This window comes from Cebus imitator, unplaced genomic scaffold (genome assembly GCF_001604975.1).
Source record: "Cebus imitator isolate Cc_AM_T3 unplaced genomic scaffold, Cebus_imitator-1.0 Scaffold190, whole genome shotgun sequence".
Lineage (NCBI taxonomy): Eukaryota > Metazoa > Chordata > Mammalia > Primates > Cebidae > Cebus > Cebus imitator.
This window is the reverse complement of record NW_016107505.1, coordinates 1120593-1138601: the sequence shown is the minus strand read 5'-3', so window position 1 is coordinate 1138601 and position 18009 is coordinate 1120593. Positions and strand designations below refer to the sequence as shown.

At 43.0% G+C, this 18009-nt stretch overlaps 1 protein-coding gene across 1 annotated transcript in view; it reads right to left on the bottom strand.

The window, feature by feature from the left end:
- Nucleotides 1-16020, bottom strand: part of NLRP5 (NLR family pyrin domain containing 5) — a 59208-nt gene extending 43188 nt beyond the window's left edge. The window contains exons 1-3 of the mRNA XM_017546519.2: nucleotides 15646-16020; nucleotides 12515-12580; nucleotides 5434-5490 (exon numbers count right to left, since the gene is read on the bottom strand). Coding sequence (XP_017402008.2) covers nucleotides 5434-5490; nucleotides 12515-12580; nucleotides 15646-15934 — 412 coding nt within the window. The 5' untranslated portion in view covers nucleotides 15935-16020. The remainder of the gene's footprint in view (nucleotides 1-5433; nucleotides 5491-12514; nucleotides 12581-15645) is intronic.
- Between the last annotated feature and the right edge of the window lie 1989 nt (nucleotides 16021-18009).

Below are 18009 nucleotides of genomic sequence, written 5' to 3'. Positions count from 1 at the left end.
AAAGAAAGAAAGAAAGAAAGAAAAAGGAGAGGAAATACTCATCAACTCATTCCATGAAACCAGTTAATACAGTAATTGCTGTATTCTAAATTACTGATTCTAAAAATCAAGGCATCACCAGAAAAGATCATCTCATCATTATAGAAGCTAAAATAAATGTCACTTATGAATATGAATGTAAAAATCTTCAAAATACTGGCAAATGGAATCCAGCAATATATAAAAAGTATACATCATAATTAAGTGGGATTTATCCCAGAAACGCAGGGATTATTTTAACCATTAAAAAAATCAGTGTAATATACAGAATACTAATAGAATCAAGGGGGAAAACCCCACATCATCTCAATAGGCAAGATGTTAGGCAAAATTCAGACCTATTTCATGATGAAGGTATACAAGGTATAGAGATAAATTTCTTTAACCCATTAAAAGGTATTTATGTATTGTAGAAACCCACACAATGTAAAGGTGAAAGACAAAGTTTTACCCCCATGATCTGAACAAGACAAGGAGACCTATTGTCACAACTTCTATTCAACATTGTATTGGAATCTCTATCCTGGGCAATTAAGAAAAATTAACAGCATCAAGACAGGAAAAGGAAGAAACTAATCTCTTAGCAGAAGACATGATCTTGTATATTGAGAAAATCATAAGAAACCCACAGAAAATTACAGCTAATAAAAAGTTCAACAAGATCAAACAAAAACATCAATTGTGTATTTTTAATACATTAGCAATAAACTAGACAAGATGAAATTAAGAAAACAATTCCATTTATCATAGCAAAACAAAATACTTAGGAATACATTTAACAAATGAAGTGCCAGACTTATATACTGAACCACAAATCAAAAATGAAAAATTAAAGGTGTCCCTGAAGTACAAAGAGAGGCTGTATTCCTATATTAGAACAATATTGTCAATGTGGCAATCTGCCTTAAGTGCATCTGCAGGCTTTAATGCAATCTATGTGAATATTCCATCTGCCCCACCTTTTTTGCAGAAACTGATAAATCATAAAATTTGTACAGAAATTCAGAGGACCCAAAAATGGCCAAAAAGTCTCAGAAAAAGTTGTAAAGCTTATATTTATTTCAAAACTTACTATAAAAAGCAACGGCAATCAATTTAGCAGGAAAGAATAGTGGGTTTTTGAGATGGAGTCTTGCTCTGTCGCCCAGGCTGGAGTGCAGTGGTGAGATTTCGGCTCGTTGCAGCCTCCACCTCCTGGGTTCAAACAATCCTGCCTCAGCCTCCCAAGTAGCTGGGACTACAGGCATCTGCCATTACATGTGATTTATTTATTTATTTATTTATTTTTGAGACGGAGTTTCGCTCTTGTTACCCAGGCTGGAGTGCAATGGCGCGATCTTGGCTCACCGCAACCTCCGCCTCCTGGGTTCAGGCAATTCTCCTGCCTCAGCCTCCTGAGTAGCTGGGATTACAGGTACGCGCCACCATGCCCAGCTGATTTTTTTTTTGTATTTTTTTTAGTAGAGACGGGGTTTCACCATGTTGACCAGGATGGTCTCGATCTCTTGACCTCGTGATCCACCCGCCTCGGCCTCCCAAAGTGCTGGGATTACAGGCGTGAGCCACCGCGCCCGGCCCTTTTTTTTTTTTTTTTTTAAATTTTTAGTAGAGATGGGGCTTCACCATGTTACATGGGCTGGTCTTGAACTCCTGATCTCAGGGATCCACCCACCTTGGACCCCCTAAGCACTGAGATTACAGACATGATGCACCGCACCTGGCCAAGAAGAGTGTTTCACAGTGTTGCTGGCACACCGGAGCAGCCGCATGCCGAACAACGAGGTTGGCTTTCTACCCCATATCCTGTGCAAAACCTAACTTCAAGTTTTTCTGAAAACTTTTTTGCTATTTTAGGTTCCTCTGAATTTTTGTATAAATTTTAGAGTCATTCATCAATTTCTGCACAAAGCGTGAGGCAGGTGAAATATTCACATAGGTTGCATCAAAGACATAGCTGTAGGCACTGCCAATGTAAAACTTTAAAAGGCAAACAGCGTGTAAACTTCCACAGCCTTGGATTAAGCAGTGGTTTCTCAGGTATGACACTGAAAGTATGAACAACCAACCAGATACAAAGTGGCCTTCATAAAAATTAAAGCCTCTTGTTCCTCAAAGAACACTATCAGGAAAGTGAAAAGACAACTCAGAATGAGAGAATAGATTTGCAAATCTTATCTGCTAAGGTTCTAGTGTCCAGAATACATAAGAATGTATTACAACTCAGTAAGACAGCAGACTCCTAAAAGTGGGGAAAAGTTTTGAATAAACATGGAAATGGCCAATAAGCACATGAAAAGATTTAAGGCCGGGTGTGGTGGCTCATGCCTGTACTCCCCAGCACTTTGGGAGGTCAAGGCAGGTGGAACACAAGGTCAAGAGATCGAGACCATCCTGGCCAACATGGTGAAACCCCATCTCTATTAAAAATATTTTAAAAATTTAGCTGGGTGTAGTGGTGCACAGCTGTAGTCCCAGCTACTCAGGAGGCTAACGCAGGAGAATCACTTGAACCAGGGAGGCAGAGGTTGCAGTGAGCCGAGATTGTGCCACTGTACTCCAGCCTGGGTGACAGAGCGAGACTCCATCCCAAAAAAAAAAATTTCAATATGATCGGGAAAATTCAAATCCAAACCATAGAGGTACAACTTTATAGCCATTAGGATGATTATAGTGAAGATGGGTAACAGCAAATGTTATTGGAACCTTCATTAGTTGCTGAAGATACAAAATGATGTGGCAACTTAGCAAAATGGTCTGGCAGTCCCATCAAAGGCTAAATGGACATAGGAATGGAATTGTTGGTTCACACACTAGGTATAAATCCCAGGGAAATGAAAACATATCATATAAAAACTTGCACAGAATTTTACAGCACTATGTCGGAGCAAAACACAAACACACACACACACACAGCCATCAACTGATAAGTAGATAAAGAAAATGGTGTATTTATACTATGGAGTATTTCTTGGCAACAGCAAGAAATTTTCAAATGCTATGCTCAGCTTAAGAAGCTGGTAGCTGGGCGTGGTGGCTTACACCTGTAATCCCAGCACTTTGGGAGGTCAAGGCCGGCAGATCATGAAGTCTGGAGATGGAGACCATCCTGGCCAACATGGTGAAACCCCATCTCTACTAAAAAATAAAAAAAATTAGCTGGGTGTGGTGGCACATGGCTGTAGTCCTGGCTACTTGGGAGGTTTAGGCAGGATAATTGCTTGAATCCAGGAGGTGGAGACTGCAGTGAGCTGAGATCACGCCACTGCACTCCATCCTGGGCAGCAGAGCAAGACACCATCCAAAAAAACCCCCAAAAAACCTAGAAAGCCACATCTTGCATGATTCCATGTATACAAAAGACCCATAACAGTCAAATCCATAGAGAAGTGACAAGTTAAATGGTTTCCAGGGCTTGAGGGAAAAGAGAAAATGGACCGACTGCCAAGGGTGAGGCATTTCTTTCTGGGAGAGGAAAATGTTGTAGAATTAGATGGCTGTGCAACTGGGAATCTACCAAACCCGCTGAGATTCACACTTGAAGAGGATGAACTTTATGGAATGTGGGTTGCATCTCAATAAAAAGCCTCAAGCCCCATTTCCTGGGGGAAGCCTGCTCTTGGACTGTCCCACTCCCATCTCACAACATCCAGAGGTGGATAGCATCTTTATCCTAATTAATTCCACATCAGTCAAATTAATCCCAAATAATTCCACATTAAAGTTTCTTAAATTAATCACAATTCCATATCAATCATAAATTAATCCTATTTCTATATTAAAGATTACATGTGAATATTTATAGTAGCCTGTCATCAGAGCAAAACACACACACACACGGCCATCAACTGATAAGTAGATCAAGAAAATGGCGTATCTGTACAATGGAGTACTTCTTGGCAGTAAAAACTAAAGAAGTGCTGATGGGAGCTACAACAGTGAGAAATTTTGAAATATTATGCTCTGCTTAATTAAAAATTATATAAATATTTACATTAAAATATGTGTATATATGTATAAATATTTTTAAATATATAATATATAAATATAATACTAAACATTAAAGATTAACAAGATTAATATTAAAGACTAATATTTAATTAATATGGAATTCTGGAGTTCTCGATACCATGAAGGCAAGAAATTTTTCCTACCGTTTATTCTCACAGTTCTTCAAATGATAGTTACTCACTAAGCACTGATTAATAGAAGGAATTTAAAATTCTATCTAATTAGTAACAAAGCACTTCACTGGTCTCAGCTCTATCTTTACAACTGAACAAGCTTGTGTTTGAAGCTCGAGTCCACTAGAATTATGGATCTTTGGAATTTGTCTTTATAAGAAAACTCCTATACACTGTGAGTGGGATTGCAAATTAGTACAGGTGTTTTGGAAAACAGCACAGAGATTCCTCAGAACACTAAAAATACAATGACCATATTGCCAAATTTCTGCAAAAGAAAAGGGATAAGAATAAACACCTGAGGTTGGGAGTTTGAGACCAGCCTGACCAACATGGAGAAACCCTTTACTACTAAAAATAGAAAAATTAGCCAGGCATGGTGGTGCATGCCTGTAATCCCAGCTAGTCAGGAGGCTGAGGCAGGAGAATTGCTTGAACATGGGAGGCAGAGGTTGCAGTGAGCAGAAATCATGCCATCGCACTCCAGCCTGGGCAACAAGAATGAAATCCCGTCTCAAACAAACAAACAAAAAAGATTTGGTTTATATACACAATGGGTTATTCAGCCCTAAAACACACAGGAAATTTTGTCATTTGCTACAGCATCAAGGAAGCTATGTTACATGAAGTAAGCCAGGCACACAGAAACACCAGAGGATCTCACATGTGGCATCTAAAAATGTCAAACTCAAAATGAGAGGGTAGAGTGGCGGTTACCAGCGGCTGATGTGGCAGAGAGTGGACAGGCAAAGCTGGAAAACATTTGTCAACAGGTACAAAGTGACAGCTGGGCAAGGAGGAGTTAAGTTCTCGTGTTCTGCACAACATGGTGACAGGTTAATAACAAGGTATATTTCAAAATAGCTAGAAGAGGATTTTAAATGTTCTCAGCACAAAGGATATTTGAGGTGATGGATAGGCTCATTAGCCTGATTTGATCATTCTATAATATATACATGTATTGAAACTTCACAACCCCATAAATAATTCTTATTTTTCAGTTAAAAATAAAAAGCTCTAATGTAGGTAATCACAGTGAATGTGCAAGGTTCTGTCCATGGTGCTGACCCCAAGGTCTCTTAGGGAGGGAATCACACACCAGCGACAAATGAGGATGAAGAAAGGGAAAGTGGATTTCCCTGCCATTTAAACAATGTGGACGTCTCTCACCCAACTGCCTTCCAGGAGGGCAACAAACAAATATTGCATTCACCTTGTTCTTCTGCCTCTGAAGCTGTGGCGCTATCTTGTTTGATAGCTTGTGAAATTTCTGCAGAAGAGAAGGGAGAAGAATAGACACCAATATACTGTGTTATTACTCAAATCAGAGATGTTGGACATCCCAGATAAACTTAGATTACATGGCACATTTAATCTTCTGACCAGTTTAGAGCACAGAGCCACTGGCTCAGTGCCAGGGCCGAGGGTGTTAGTAATATGAGCATTAAAGATCAGATGATTCAATATCCAAAGATTTTCTATGCATCAGCAATTAAAGTGGACAACTCCATTCATAATAGCATAGAGCATTTCAGAATAAATTTAACAAATGAGAGACTTATTCTGAAAGCCATAAAAATATAACAAAAAAGAAAACCCTAAGTTAATGCAAAGGCCATCTTGTGTCTATGGGTTGAAAGACTTAATGTGTCATATACCCAACATTCATCAACATGACATAATTCAATCTAATCAAAATTCCAGCTACTTTTGTTTGCCAAAATTGTAAAGCTGATTGATACTAAAATTCACATGGAAATTCAACAGGCCCATAATAGCCAATCTATCTTGAAGTCAAGCTGGAGAAACACCCTTTATTTTCAAAACCATAAACACCAATTAAGTCAGTGTGGTTCAGGCACAAGGTCATAGAGATCAATGGAATAGGCTTGAAAGTTTACAAATAAATCCATACACCTATGATTTTACACAAGAACATCTAGACAAGAATAGTCCTTCCAATAAGCATTGCTGGAGAACTGGTGATCTACACTCAAGAGGATGAAATTGAACCCTCTACTTCATGCCATATACAGAATTAGCTCAAATGTTTAAAGGCCTAAATGCCTTTAAGAGCTGTAGCTACAGCCGGGCACGGTGGCTCATGCCTGTAATCCCACCACTCTGGGAAGCCGAGGAGGGCTGATCACGAGGTCAGGAGTTCAAGACCAGACTGGCCAACATGGTGAAACCCCATCTCAACTAAAAAATACAAAAATTAGCTGGGCATGATGGCTTGTGTCTGTAATCCCAGCTACTTGGGAGGCTGAGGTAGGAGAATAGCTAGAATCCTACTTGGGACCCAGGAGGTGGAGGTTACAGTGAGCCGAGATCGGGCCACTGCACTCCAGCCTGGGCTACAGAGCAAGACACCATCTCAGAAAAATAAAATAAAAAGGACCTGTATGTACAAAATCCTTAAGAGGAAATGTTGTAAACTTTCTGATTTTGGGTTACGCAATTTTTTTTTTTTTTTGAAGCTGTAACACCAAAAGCACAAACAAAGAAACACATTTGTCTTCATAAAATTCAAGCCTGCTGAGCTTCAAAGGACAGTATCAGGAATGTCAAAAGACAACCCGGAGAACAGGGGAATCTCTATTTAAAATCCTGTCTCTACATAATCTGGATAGAACCTCAGCAAAGTATTTCAAGTCAACTTGATTATGACCAAGTTGAAAGTGGACAAAGGATTTGAATACGCATTTATCTGAAGACATAGACATGGCCAGTAAGCACATGAAGATTCTGATCATCATCATCAGGGAAATTCCTATCAAAACCACTGAGTATTTCACACCTACTAGGATGGTGACTATAAAAAATAGAGTAGCAAATGTTACTGTAGCTTTCATTAAGGTGTTGGTGAGGATGCAAAATGGTGCAGTCACTTAGGAAAGCCCATTTGGCAGTTCCTCAAAAAGAAACAGTTGGCATGGGACCCACCAATTTCGCTAAGTATACAGCTCCCTGAATTGAAAACACGTGTCTACACAAACACGCACGTGAGAACCCATAGCTGCATCATTCATAATAGCCCAGAAGACAAAACCCGAATGTCCATCATGTGATAAATAAGTGGTATATACATAAAGGAAATATTATTCAGCCATAACAAGTCATGAAGTCTTGAAACACAGCATGACATTGACAACTATTTGAAGTATTATGTTAAATGGGCCAGGTGCAGTGACTCACATCTGTAATCCCAGTACTTTGGGAGGCTGAGGTGTATGGATCACAAGGTCAGGAGTTCAAGACTAGCCTGGCCAATATGGTGAAACCCCATCACTACTAAAAAATATAAAAATTAGCTGGGTGGGCCGGGCGCGGTGGCTCAAGCCTGTAATCCCAGCACTTTGGGAGGCCGAGGCGGGTGGATCACGAGGTCAAGAGATTGAGACCATCCTGGTCAACATGGTGAAACCCCGTCTCTACTAAAAATACAAAAAATTAGCTGGGCATGGTGGCGCGTGCCTGTAATCCCAGCTACTCAGGAGGCTGAGGCAGGAGAACTGCCTGAACCCAGGAGGCGGAGGTTGCGGTGAGCCGAGATCGCGCCATTGTACTCCAGCCTGGGTAACATGAGTGAAACTCCGTCTCAAAAAAAATTAGCTGGGTGCGGTGGTGGGCGCCTGTAGTCCCAGCTACTAGGGAGGCTGAGGCAGAAGAATCACTTGAACCCAGGAGATGGAGGTTATAGTGAGCTTAGATGGCACAACTGCACTGCAGCCAGGGCGACAGAGCAAGACTGTCTCAAAAAAAAGTTAAATGAAGGAAGCCAGTCAGTCACAATACAACATGTCTGGCTTCATTTATATGGAAGGTTCAGGAAAGGCAAAATTCACAGAAACAACACAGATGACCAGTTTCCAGGGGTTGGGTGTTGGGGAATGATTGCTAATAGGTATGTGGCTTTTTGGGGTGATGCAGGTTTTCTGAAATTAGGTAGCAGTGATGGTTGCACAACTTTGTTAACACACTAAACACTAAGTTGTATAAAGATTAATTTCATGGTATGTGAATTTCATCTAAACTTTAAAAAAGGAAAATAAATGAAGAAATTATAGGCCAGTTCAAACACAGATGCCAAATCCTAAGTGACTTATCAGCAAACTGTGTCCAAAAGCATATCAAAAGGTATGTAACAGTGTTTATGTCACATGTATTCCAGGAAAACAAGAGCGATTTAACACTGGAAAGAAATCTGTTATTCATTACAATAACAGGTTCAGGGTAAATAATTGTAAGATCATTCCAAATGATGCAAAAATAAAACAGGCCAATTTTCTTCACCTTGTTCTTTTGTCTCTGCTGAAGAACTTTGTCAGAACCTTAGAAAAGTATTGCAAGTCACCCATCAACGATAGAACGGAAAGTTATGCAGCCATTAAAAATGAGGAATTTGTGTCCTTCTTAGGGACATGGATGAATCTGGAAACCATCATTCTCAGGAAACTGACAAAAGAACAGAAAAACCAAACACCGCATGTTCTCACTCATAGGCAGGTGTTGAACAATGAGAACACATGGACACAGGGAGGGGAGCATCACACACAGGGTTATGTTGGAGGGCAGGGGGCCAGGGGAGGGATAGCGGGAGGCGGGGAGATTGAGGATAACACTGGGAGAAATGGCCGATGTAGGTGATGGGGGGATGGAGACAGCAAACCACCATGACATGTGTGTACCCATGCAGCAATCCTGCAAGATCTGCACCTGTACCCCAGACTTAAAGCACAATAAAAAAAAAGTATTGCAAGTCAACGATATCATGAAGTTAACAATGGACAAAGGATTTGAATATACATTTATCTGAAGACATACAAGTGGCCAGTAAGCACACGGAAAAGACGCTGAATGTAACTAGGGACATTCAAGTAAAAACCACAGTGAGTATTTCACACCTACTGCATAGATGGAAATGTACTAAGATTGGATTGTGGTGATCATTTCTTGTTTATAAATCCTTGAATTGTACTCTTAAAATTTTATGATATATAAACTGGCATCGAGCTATCTGAAGAAAAAACAATGCTAGGGAAGAACACTTTTCCTTGTGGGGGTGGATTTATATGAGGAGCTATGTCTTCAGCATCATAATGCATTCAACCTGTTAGACTAAACAGATTAGTCATGTAAGAGATGAAACGATCTGAAGTTACACAGAATTTATAAGATCGAACACAAAGATGACATCTTAGTCTGAAAAAAAAAAAAAAAAAAAAAAATCAGGCTTTCTGTTGGCTGATCTACCTTGGGCAAATCTGTCTCTCTGGGCTTTAGAATCATGTGTACAATGCTGATGTCAGAGTGATGTATGTGTCTTCTCTAGAGTTTTGTCATAGATTGAAATAAAATTCACAAATCATACCATTCACCCATTCAAAGTGTGCAATTATGATTGAGAATTTCAGATTGTAACCATCACTACAACGTTAGAATTTTTTTTTTTTAAATCACCCTCAAAGAGAAACCCTAACCTCTTAGTCGTCATCCTTATTCACCCCAGCCCTACGTGACCACTGATCTACTTTTAGTATTTAAATGGATTTGCCGATCCTAGACATTTTATATGAGGGGAATCCTTCAATATACATCCTTTAGCAATGGTTTCCTTCATTTAGCCTAGTGTCTTCAAGGTCCATTCATTTTGTGGCATACGTTAGTACTTTTTTGAGACAGTCCTGTTTTTTCATGCAGGAGTGTAGTGGTACAATCATGGCTCACTGCAGCCTCAACCACTCCCCGCCCCCCCACTCATGCAATCCTCATGACCCAGCCTCCCAAGTAGCTGGGACCACAGGTACGCACTCCCACACCCAGCTGTTTTAATTTTTTTTGTAGGCATGGGATCTTGCTACATTGCCCCAGTTGGTCTCGATCTCCTGGGTTCAAGCGATCTACTTGCCTCAGTTTCCCCAGGTGCTGGGATTCCAGGTATGAGCCACCGTGTCTAGCCATGCCATTCCTTTTTATGCCAAATATTATTGTATGCCTATACCACATTGGATTCTACAGCTTGATAAAAAACTGCATTATTGGGTTGGCTTAGTTTCAAGGGACATCTTTCTATATGCAGCCAATTAGGAGCTATGAGGAGGCTTGTGATCCTCTATGATGTAAGCTCTGAGGGGAGAGTGGGTCTTTGTACATGGATAACACCAGGAGTCAAGTCTTTCTGGCATGAGCTGGCCTTGCCTCCGTTTACCATGTGAGGTTTTAGCGTGCCATTGAGCTTTTGGGTCTCACTGGACAACTAACGGCAGTCACTAAGGTACACACAGGTTTGAGACTGAGCTCAAGCACTGGTGCAGTGCTTGACCCACAGGGTCTCAAGTGGTAGCTCTTGTGTCCAGGAGTAGTTCAGAGATATTTCCTCGTGTGACTGACAAGACTCCTGGCTTTGTCAGTTTCCTTTTGGTTCTGCTATCGAGGTTACTCTGTGTGTTTATTTTATGCTATCTCTAAATACACCATTCACTTATAAAACCTATTGTTAGGGTCACAGCAAGGCAAGCCCATAGACCCCCTTCCCCATTCTCCCCTGCTAAGCTGAGCTCACAGCAAAAACAGCCTCACGGGCACCTGGGTTCAGGGATGTGGCTGTACCTGGCTCTCAAACCCAGGATGGTGACCCAATTAAGCAGGATGTTAGCACTTAAGAACCAAGAGGCAGTTTTTCTTAGAATAGCACCTGGCTACCTGCAAACCCCATACATAATCCCTGCAGTCTGTAAGCCAGGCTGCTACCTTCACTGCCTATGGTGAGACAGGCAGCCAGCCTGGCAGGTTGAAATAAACTTGCTAAACCTGACCCTGGGTCTGCCTGTCCATCCTTTCAGAGGACCTTAGACCTATAAGACAGTGTTATCATATGAAGGATAACACATAACACTGTGTAAAACCCAGATTGACATCAAACTCTGAGCAATGTCGAACTTTGAGACTCAGATGTCAGTGACTCAGATGTGAGCTTTGAGGAGTTTTTTTTTTCCTCTCTCCTTCTTTCCTTTGGAGACAGTCTTGCTCTGTTGCCCAGGCTGAAGTTCAGTGGTGCAATCTCGGCTCACTGCAACCTCCACCTCCTGGATTCAACCAATTCTCCTGCCTCAGCCTCCCAAGTAGCTGGGACTACAGGTGCCTGCCACCATGCCTGGCTAATTTTTGTATCTTTAGTAAAGATGGGGTTTCATCATATTGGCCAGGCTTGGTCTCGAACTCCTGACCTTGTGATCTATCCGCCTCGGCCTCCCAAAGTGCTGGGATTACAGGCATGAGCCACCATGCCCGGTGAAGAGTTCTTTCCTGCCCACAGCCTGAACAAACTCCATCAAAACGAGATTGGTTTCAACCCCTTACAAACCAGACTAGGTTTCACGGTCCACACTGGCTGCTGGGAGCTGAGCAAGTTGGTGGTGGCGAGGGTCACAGCAGAGAATGCATGTTGTCTACACAAGCCTGCATTTCTCCCTGTTGGTTTTGCCTTCCCTGGTTTCATCTTAAGTTTTTTGGTTTGTCTTTCCTGTCCCACAGTGTGAACGTCATGAACACACAGGATCCACCTGTGCTTCGGCGAGCGATGTATTGGAACTGTGCAGAATAGCGCCTGGCACGGGGTCAGGACTCAAACGTATGGGGAATTATATTGAGTCTGGGTTCATGCTACCTGGTTCTCTCCAGCAAAGCCTCCGAACTGGGTTACTGGGAGGAGCTTGTCATAGTAAGGTCATAAACTTATCCAAACTGAAGATGGGAAGCCCTTACATTGTAAGAAAGCCTTAAGACCACAGAAATCTTGAACTTGGCAAGAGAGGGACCAGAATGATCAGATCCTCAGAGCCCACCTGGTCAGCTAACAGTAAGGTGGTTACACTAGACAGAACATTGGGCTATCAGAAATCATGGCTTTACTCCCAGAAGTGCAAACCGGTTGCTGGGCACGGTGGCTCATGCCTGTAATCCCAGAACTTTGGGAGGCTGAGGCAGGTGGATCATGAGGTCAGGAGTTCAAGACCAGCCTGGCTAACATGGTGAAACCCTGTCTCTACTAAAAATACAAAAATTAGCTGTGCATGGTGGCTCATGCCTGTAATTCCAGCAACTCCGGAGGCTGAGGCAAGAGAATTGCTTAAACCAGGACCCGGGAGTTGGAGGTTGCAGTGAGCCGAGATCGCACCATTACACTCCAGCCTGGGCCACAGAGCGAGACTCCATCTCAAAAATTAAAAAAAGGTGCCAACTGGCTGCCACGTGGCCTTCAGCACATCCCTTTTTCCCCCCACCCCACTAACCTGGCATTTCCTTCTTGTTTGGCCCTTGGTAAGTTGTTCTTGGTTGAAGATCTTCTGGTGAATGTACTGCAAGAAAAAAAGAAAAGGGCAGACTGGGGTCAATGAAGTCATAGCAATTCCCCAACCCAAGGTTAAGAATCTCCCGTGCCCAAATTCTGGAGGGAACCAAGACAAACCTCAGGATCTCAGCCCATAACAACGACAATGGAGTCGGACCTTCCTGGGTCAGCAGCACACTGAAGAACAGAGGCTTACAAAGAATTCTCTGGCCCCAGTTTTGCTGGATGGCCTTGGGCAAGTCACATGATGAGGTTAGTTATGGTGATTAAGTGTTTCTTTTCAGGAGTCCTTCTCAAAACCTGTCCTGAACGCCACACCCAGTTAGTCAAAGACTCACTCGACGCCTGTGAGTTATCCAAATACAGGTGCCCTCAACTTACAAGGTCCAACCTTGGCTACCCATCCCCCAATCTACTTCAGAAAATATCTCTTCCATGGGGTGAGGTCATGGAACCCCATCCACCCAGTTTATCATGCCAGAAACACGGAGACCACTCATGACACTGTCTTCTCTCTGCATTTAGTTCTTAGGAACTGTCTTGTATGCTTCTGAAGCATCTTCCATTTCTACTTGTCTCTCTGCCATCATCCTATTCTAACCCACCTTTATTTCCCTCATGGCCAAAACCTGAAACTTCCCCCCCACATCTCTCCAACACTCCCTCCTGGGTCACTCTGCAACTTTCCAACAGTGCCGAAATAAAAATGATTATTTCTACTATCAACTCTTTAAAGTTATTTAATTGCTTCTATTTGCAATTACAAATATTTTCTCTTTTTGAGACAGAGTCTTGCTCTGTCACCAGGCTGGAGTGCAATGGCACGATCTCAACTCACTGCAACTTCTGTCTCCTGGGTTCAAGCAATTCTTCTGTGTCAGCCTCCCAAGTAGTTGGGATTACAGGTGGCCACCACAACACCTGGCTAGTTTTTTGTATTTTGGTACAGATGGGTTTTCATCATGTTGGCCAGAATTGTCTCGACCTCCTGACCTCGTGATCCACCTGCCTAGGCCTCTCAGAGTGCTGGGATTACAGGTGTGAGCCACTGCACCTGGCCTATTACAACTATTTTCAAGATGCTGTGTTACCTGACTTGTATCCCTCCGTCTTCACCTCCTCATTCTCCATGGCCAGCCAAGCCCTCTACTAAAGGCTTTGAAATGCCCCTACTTTATGCTCACAATATTTTTCTCTATCATGATCAGGCAAATTGGCCAACTTTTTTTCCTTCATTCGTCTCGGCCTAAAGCTCATTCCTTCCAGGAAGTGACTGTAGACTTCCCTCTCATCTGGAATAGGAACTCTAAGACATTTTTATGTATACTTTTTTTTTTTTTTTTTTTTTTTTTTTTTTTTTTTTTTTTTGAGACAGAGTCTCACTCTATCACCCAGGCTGGAGTGTACAGGCTCCATCTTGACTCACTGCAACCTCTGCCTCCTGGGTTCAAGCAATTCTCCTACCTCAGCCTCCCACATAGTTGAGTTTACAGGCAAGCACCACCACGTCAGGCTGGTTTTTGTATTTTTAACAGAGATGGGGTTTCACCATGTTGGCCCAGGCTGGTCTTGAACTCCTGACCCTAAGTGATCCACCCACCTCAGCCTCCCAGAGTACTGGGATTACAGGCATAAGCCACCTCCACCTGGCCTGTACCATCCATTTTTAAAGTTGCCCATTTCTTTCTACCTCATGGAAAGCTGCAAATCTCTGGCACTTGACATATGAGAATTTAAACATGTGCCATGGTAGATGAACGTTAAACCATGAAACTGATCTTTGCCACTTATTAGCCCGTGAACTTGGCCAAGTGATGTAACGTAGAAGATTCTGTATTGTGGCTTCAGCCACCAGGAGTCCACTTCACTGGTGGGGTTGGGGGGGGTTTGAGAGTCAGTGGTGGGGTGCATGACAGTTTCAGTGCAGTGCTGACTTGATGAACCCCAGTTCTCATTCCTATGCCCTCTCTTTCTGTGAATAATACCAACATGCGCTGCACACGGGGCCTCTTCCAAGTTCAGAACAGAGTGTGCTTCAAGTTCTTTGCAGCTAAAACTGCTGAGCTGCATCCAGATGATTGATGAGCAGGCATGCCACACCTTTTGAGACAGAATCTCACTCTGTTACCCAGGCTGGAGTTCAATGGTGCGATCTCAGCTCCCTGAAACCTCTGCCTCCCAAGTTGAAGCAATTTTCCTCCCTCAGCTTCCCAAGTAGTTGGGATTACAAGCACACACCACCATGCCCAGCTATTATTTTGTGTTTTTAATAGAGACATGGTTTCACCATGTTCGTCAGGCTGGTCTCAAACTCCTGACCTCAGGTGATCCACCCACCTTGGCCTCCCAAAGTGCTGGGATTACAGGCATGAGCCACAGCACCCAGCTCACACCCATATTTGTAGGGCCAATTCAGGGGCTCTGTCAAGGGATTTGTTTTCAGTCTGGAGTTGAAGAGATTCTCCAGATAAAAGAAGTATTTTTTTTTTTTTAAATAACCTTTCTCCTCAATACCCTAAAATAATCACAGAATCTGATCTGAACTCTTGCTGCAATAAGGACATCAACAATCTAAGTAAGACTGAGCCACAGATCAGCACCTGGAACCCGAGTCCTCCGCCCCATGACCAAGCTCAAGACCTGCCCGAACAACTATCAGTGTTCTCAATAACGCAGTGAGGTCCTTAGCCAGTTTCCGCGCATTGCATTAGCGAAATTCTGCAGTGGCACATACAGTATCACGTTTCCTATTCCGAGATGTGGGAACCAAGGGTCAGAACAGGAGACGTTCCCAACGTCTCACGACTGACCCGTGTTAACTCCGGAGCTTAAGCTCAGTACAGACACTTCAAATCCTTTGAACTCCAATGGGACTCCGCATGGGTGCAGTCATTGTCTACCCATTCCTCCCTCCTCCTTCATTTTACAGGCTAGGACCATGTCCAGCCAATGATGATGACACACAGCAGAGGTGTGACCACCCGACTACAGAACAATGAGCCTTCCCTGTTCCACGAGAATCTGAAACCACCTCCCCTCCCCTGCCCTTGACTTGCCTCAAGTGGCACTTACTTTTCATGTCATCCCTTGCTTTCTCGGAGAGTGTTCGCAGGTTCATAGTTTCAAAGATGCTAATGGATGTGGACCAGGCAAGCGACCTTCCGTAATACTCATGCAAGAGGAGTGCCAGGCATTCCACATTGGCATTCTCTATTTCAGACTGTGGAATAGTGCATGTGGTCGATTCTGAAGATATCTTCTTGAGCAATTTCTTAAATGTCTGAAATTCTTCTTTGTCTAGCTCATCAAGACACCACTGCAGTCCGTAGCTGGAAAAGGTGAGCAGTTTGTTTTCTTCCATGTTGATACGAGGCTGAAAATTCGGGGTTTGGTGGCGGAAGCGGATTCTTTGGTAATACGGGGCAGGTAGGATCTGTGGAAAGAGTGTCAAGACTCAAAAGAGGAGTTTGCAGCAAATTCTCAAGTTAATACAACTCATGTCAGTCACCTCACTAATGAACAGACTTCACTCTTCCTTTTCAATTCTTCATGGACAAACATCGATTGCCACAGTACCTGTTTATCCTGTTAGTGGGACATCAGCGCTGGGTATTTTGTGGTCTGTACCCTCCGTTCCCAAAGAGCATCTTAGAATAAAATTTGACATGCATGTCACAGATGCTCTTGGCCACTACATTATACTCAAATGCCGGCAATGGCCAGGTGCAGTGGCTCACACCTGTAATTCCGGCACTTTGGGAGGCCAAGGCAGGTGGATCACCTGAGGTCAGGAGTTCGAGACCAGCCTGGCCAACATGATGAAATCCCATCTGTACTAAAAATACAAAAAAAAAAAAAATTAGCCAGGCGTGGTGGTGCATGCCTGTAATCCCTGTTCCTTGGGAGGCTGAGGCAGGAGAATCACTTGAACCCGGAAGGCAGAGGTTGCAGTGAGGCGAGATTGCACCATTGCACTGCAGCTTGGACAACACGAGCAAGACTCCATCTCAAAAAGCAAACAAAAAATCCTGGCAAAGAGATTCCTATCCATTACCAATAATCAGTTACAGGGTTCTTAGCTAAGTTGATTTCTGTTGCACCTGTAAAGGCTGAGTTCCATAAACACAGTTAAACAGTCTTGGTATAACAATAAACTAACACTTGAAAGTCATATCTGATAGGGGGTTTATATCTAGATAATATAAATACACTAACAGGAAGACAAATAACCCAATTTAACATGGGCAAAGGGTCTGAACATCTATTTCTCCAGAGTGCTACGCAAATGGCTAACGACCACAGGAAAAGGTTAGCGTTGTAACTCACCATCAGGACTGACTTCCTCCCTCCCTGCCTGCCAACTTGTTTTACAGGTACACATTCAGGACCTGTGCTATGAATACTTCTCAAAGTGCTCTCCAATCCTGGTCCATGATGACGTCAAAATGTAGCACTTGTTACAAGGCCCCAGCAGTAATTCCTAAATCTCTCAAATTTCCTTTTTTAACCATCATAAAAGCTCTCTAAATAGCAACAACCAGTACTAGTCGGTCAGTTTGAACAAATCTGGTCTTCACCAACCATTACCTAGTGGTAGAGGACAAAGCAATTCAAGGAAGGCCGTGTAATGAAATGTTTTAAAGGCTCAAGTAGGCGGCAGCTTGTCATTTTCTGAGGGGCACTATTGGCGGGAGGCCACCCCTGTGACGTCTGTGGATTTACAGCAGTTTTTGAGCTAGACTTGCAGATACACAGCGCGGTCCTAGCATGTCACCTCCCCGGTACTGGAAGCATCATCCCACCAAGGTAAAGATCAGCCTGCAAGGGGCAGGTCCCGTTAACACTGACAGTTGTTTTGCTCCCTCAGACAGGGCACCTGGTTTACGCTCCTTGGACCTGCAGGTACAAACTTGTCCCCAGTCGTTACCACCTGTCTTTCCTTCTGCCTACCCTTGTTTCCACGGGAAAGTTTTAAGATGGGCTAAGATTAACTTAATCATCAGTCAGAAGATAAATTATAAATTACACAGAAAGTATTTATAGAAGGATTAACCTGGGAGACAAGACCTTAGGGATGCCATAATAGCTAAAATCTATTTAATAAGCTCAAGTTCGTTTATTTTTTTGAGTCTCACTCTGCCACCGGGCTGGAGGACAATGGTGCCATCTCCGCTCACCACAGCCTCCACCTCCCAGGTTCAAGCGATTCTCCCGTCTCAGTCTCCTGAGTAGTTAGGATTACAGGCATGCACTGGCATGCACTACCACGCCCAGCTAATTTTTGTAGTTTTAGTAGAGACATGGTTTTACTATATTGACCAGGCTGGTCTCGAACTCCTGACCTTGCAATCCGCCTACCTCAGCCTCCCAAAGTGCTGGGAATACAGGTGTGAGCCACCACGCCTGGCCTCAAGTTTTTTTTTTTGTTTTGGTTTT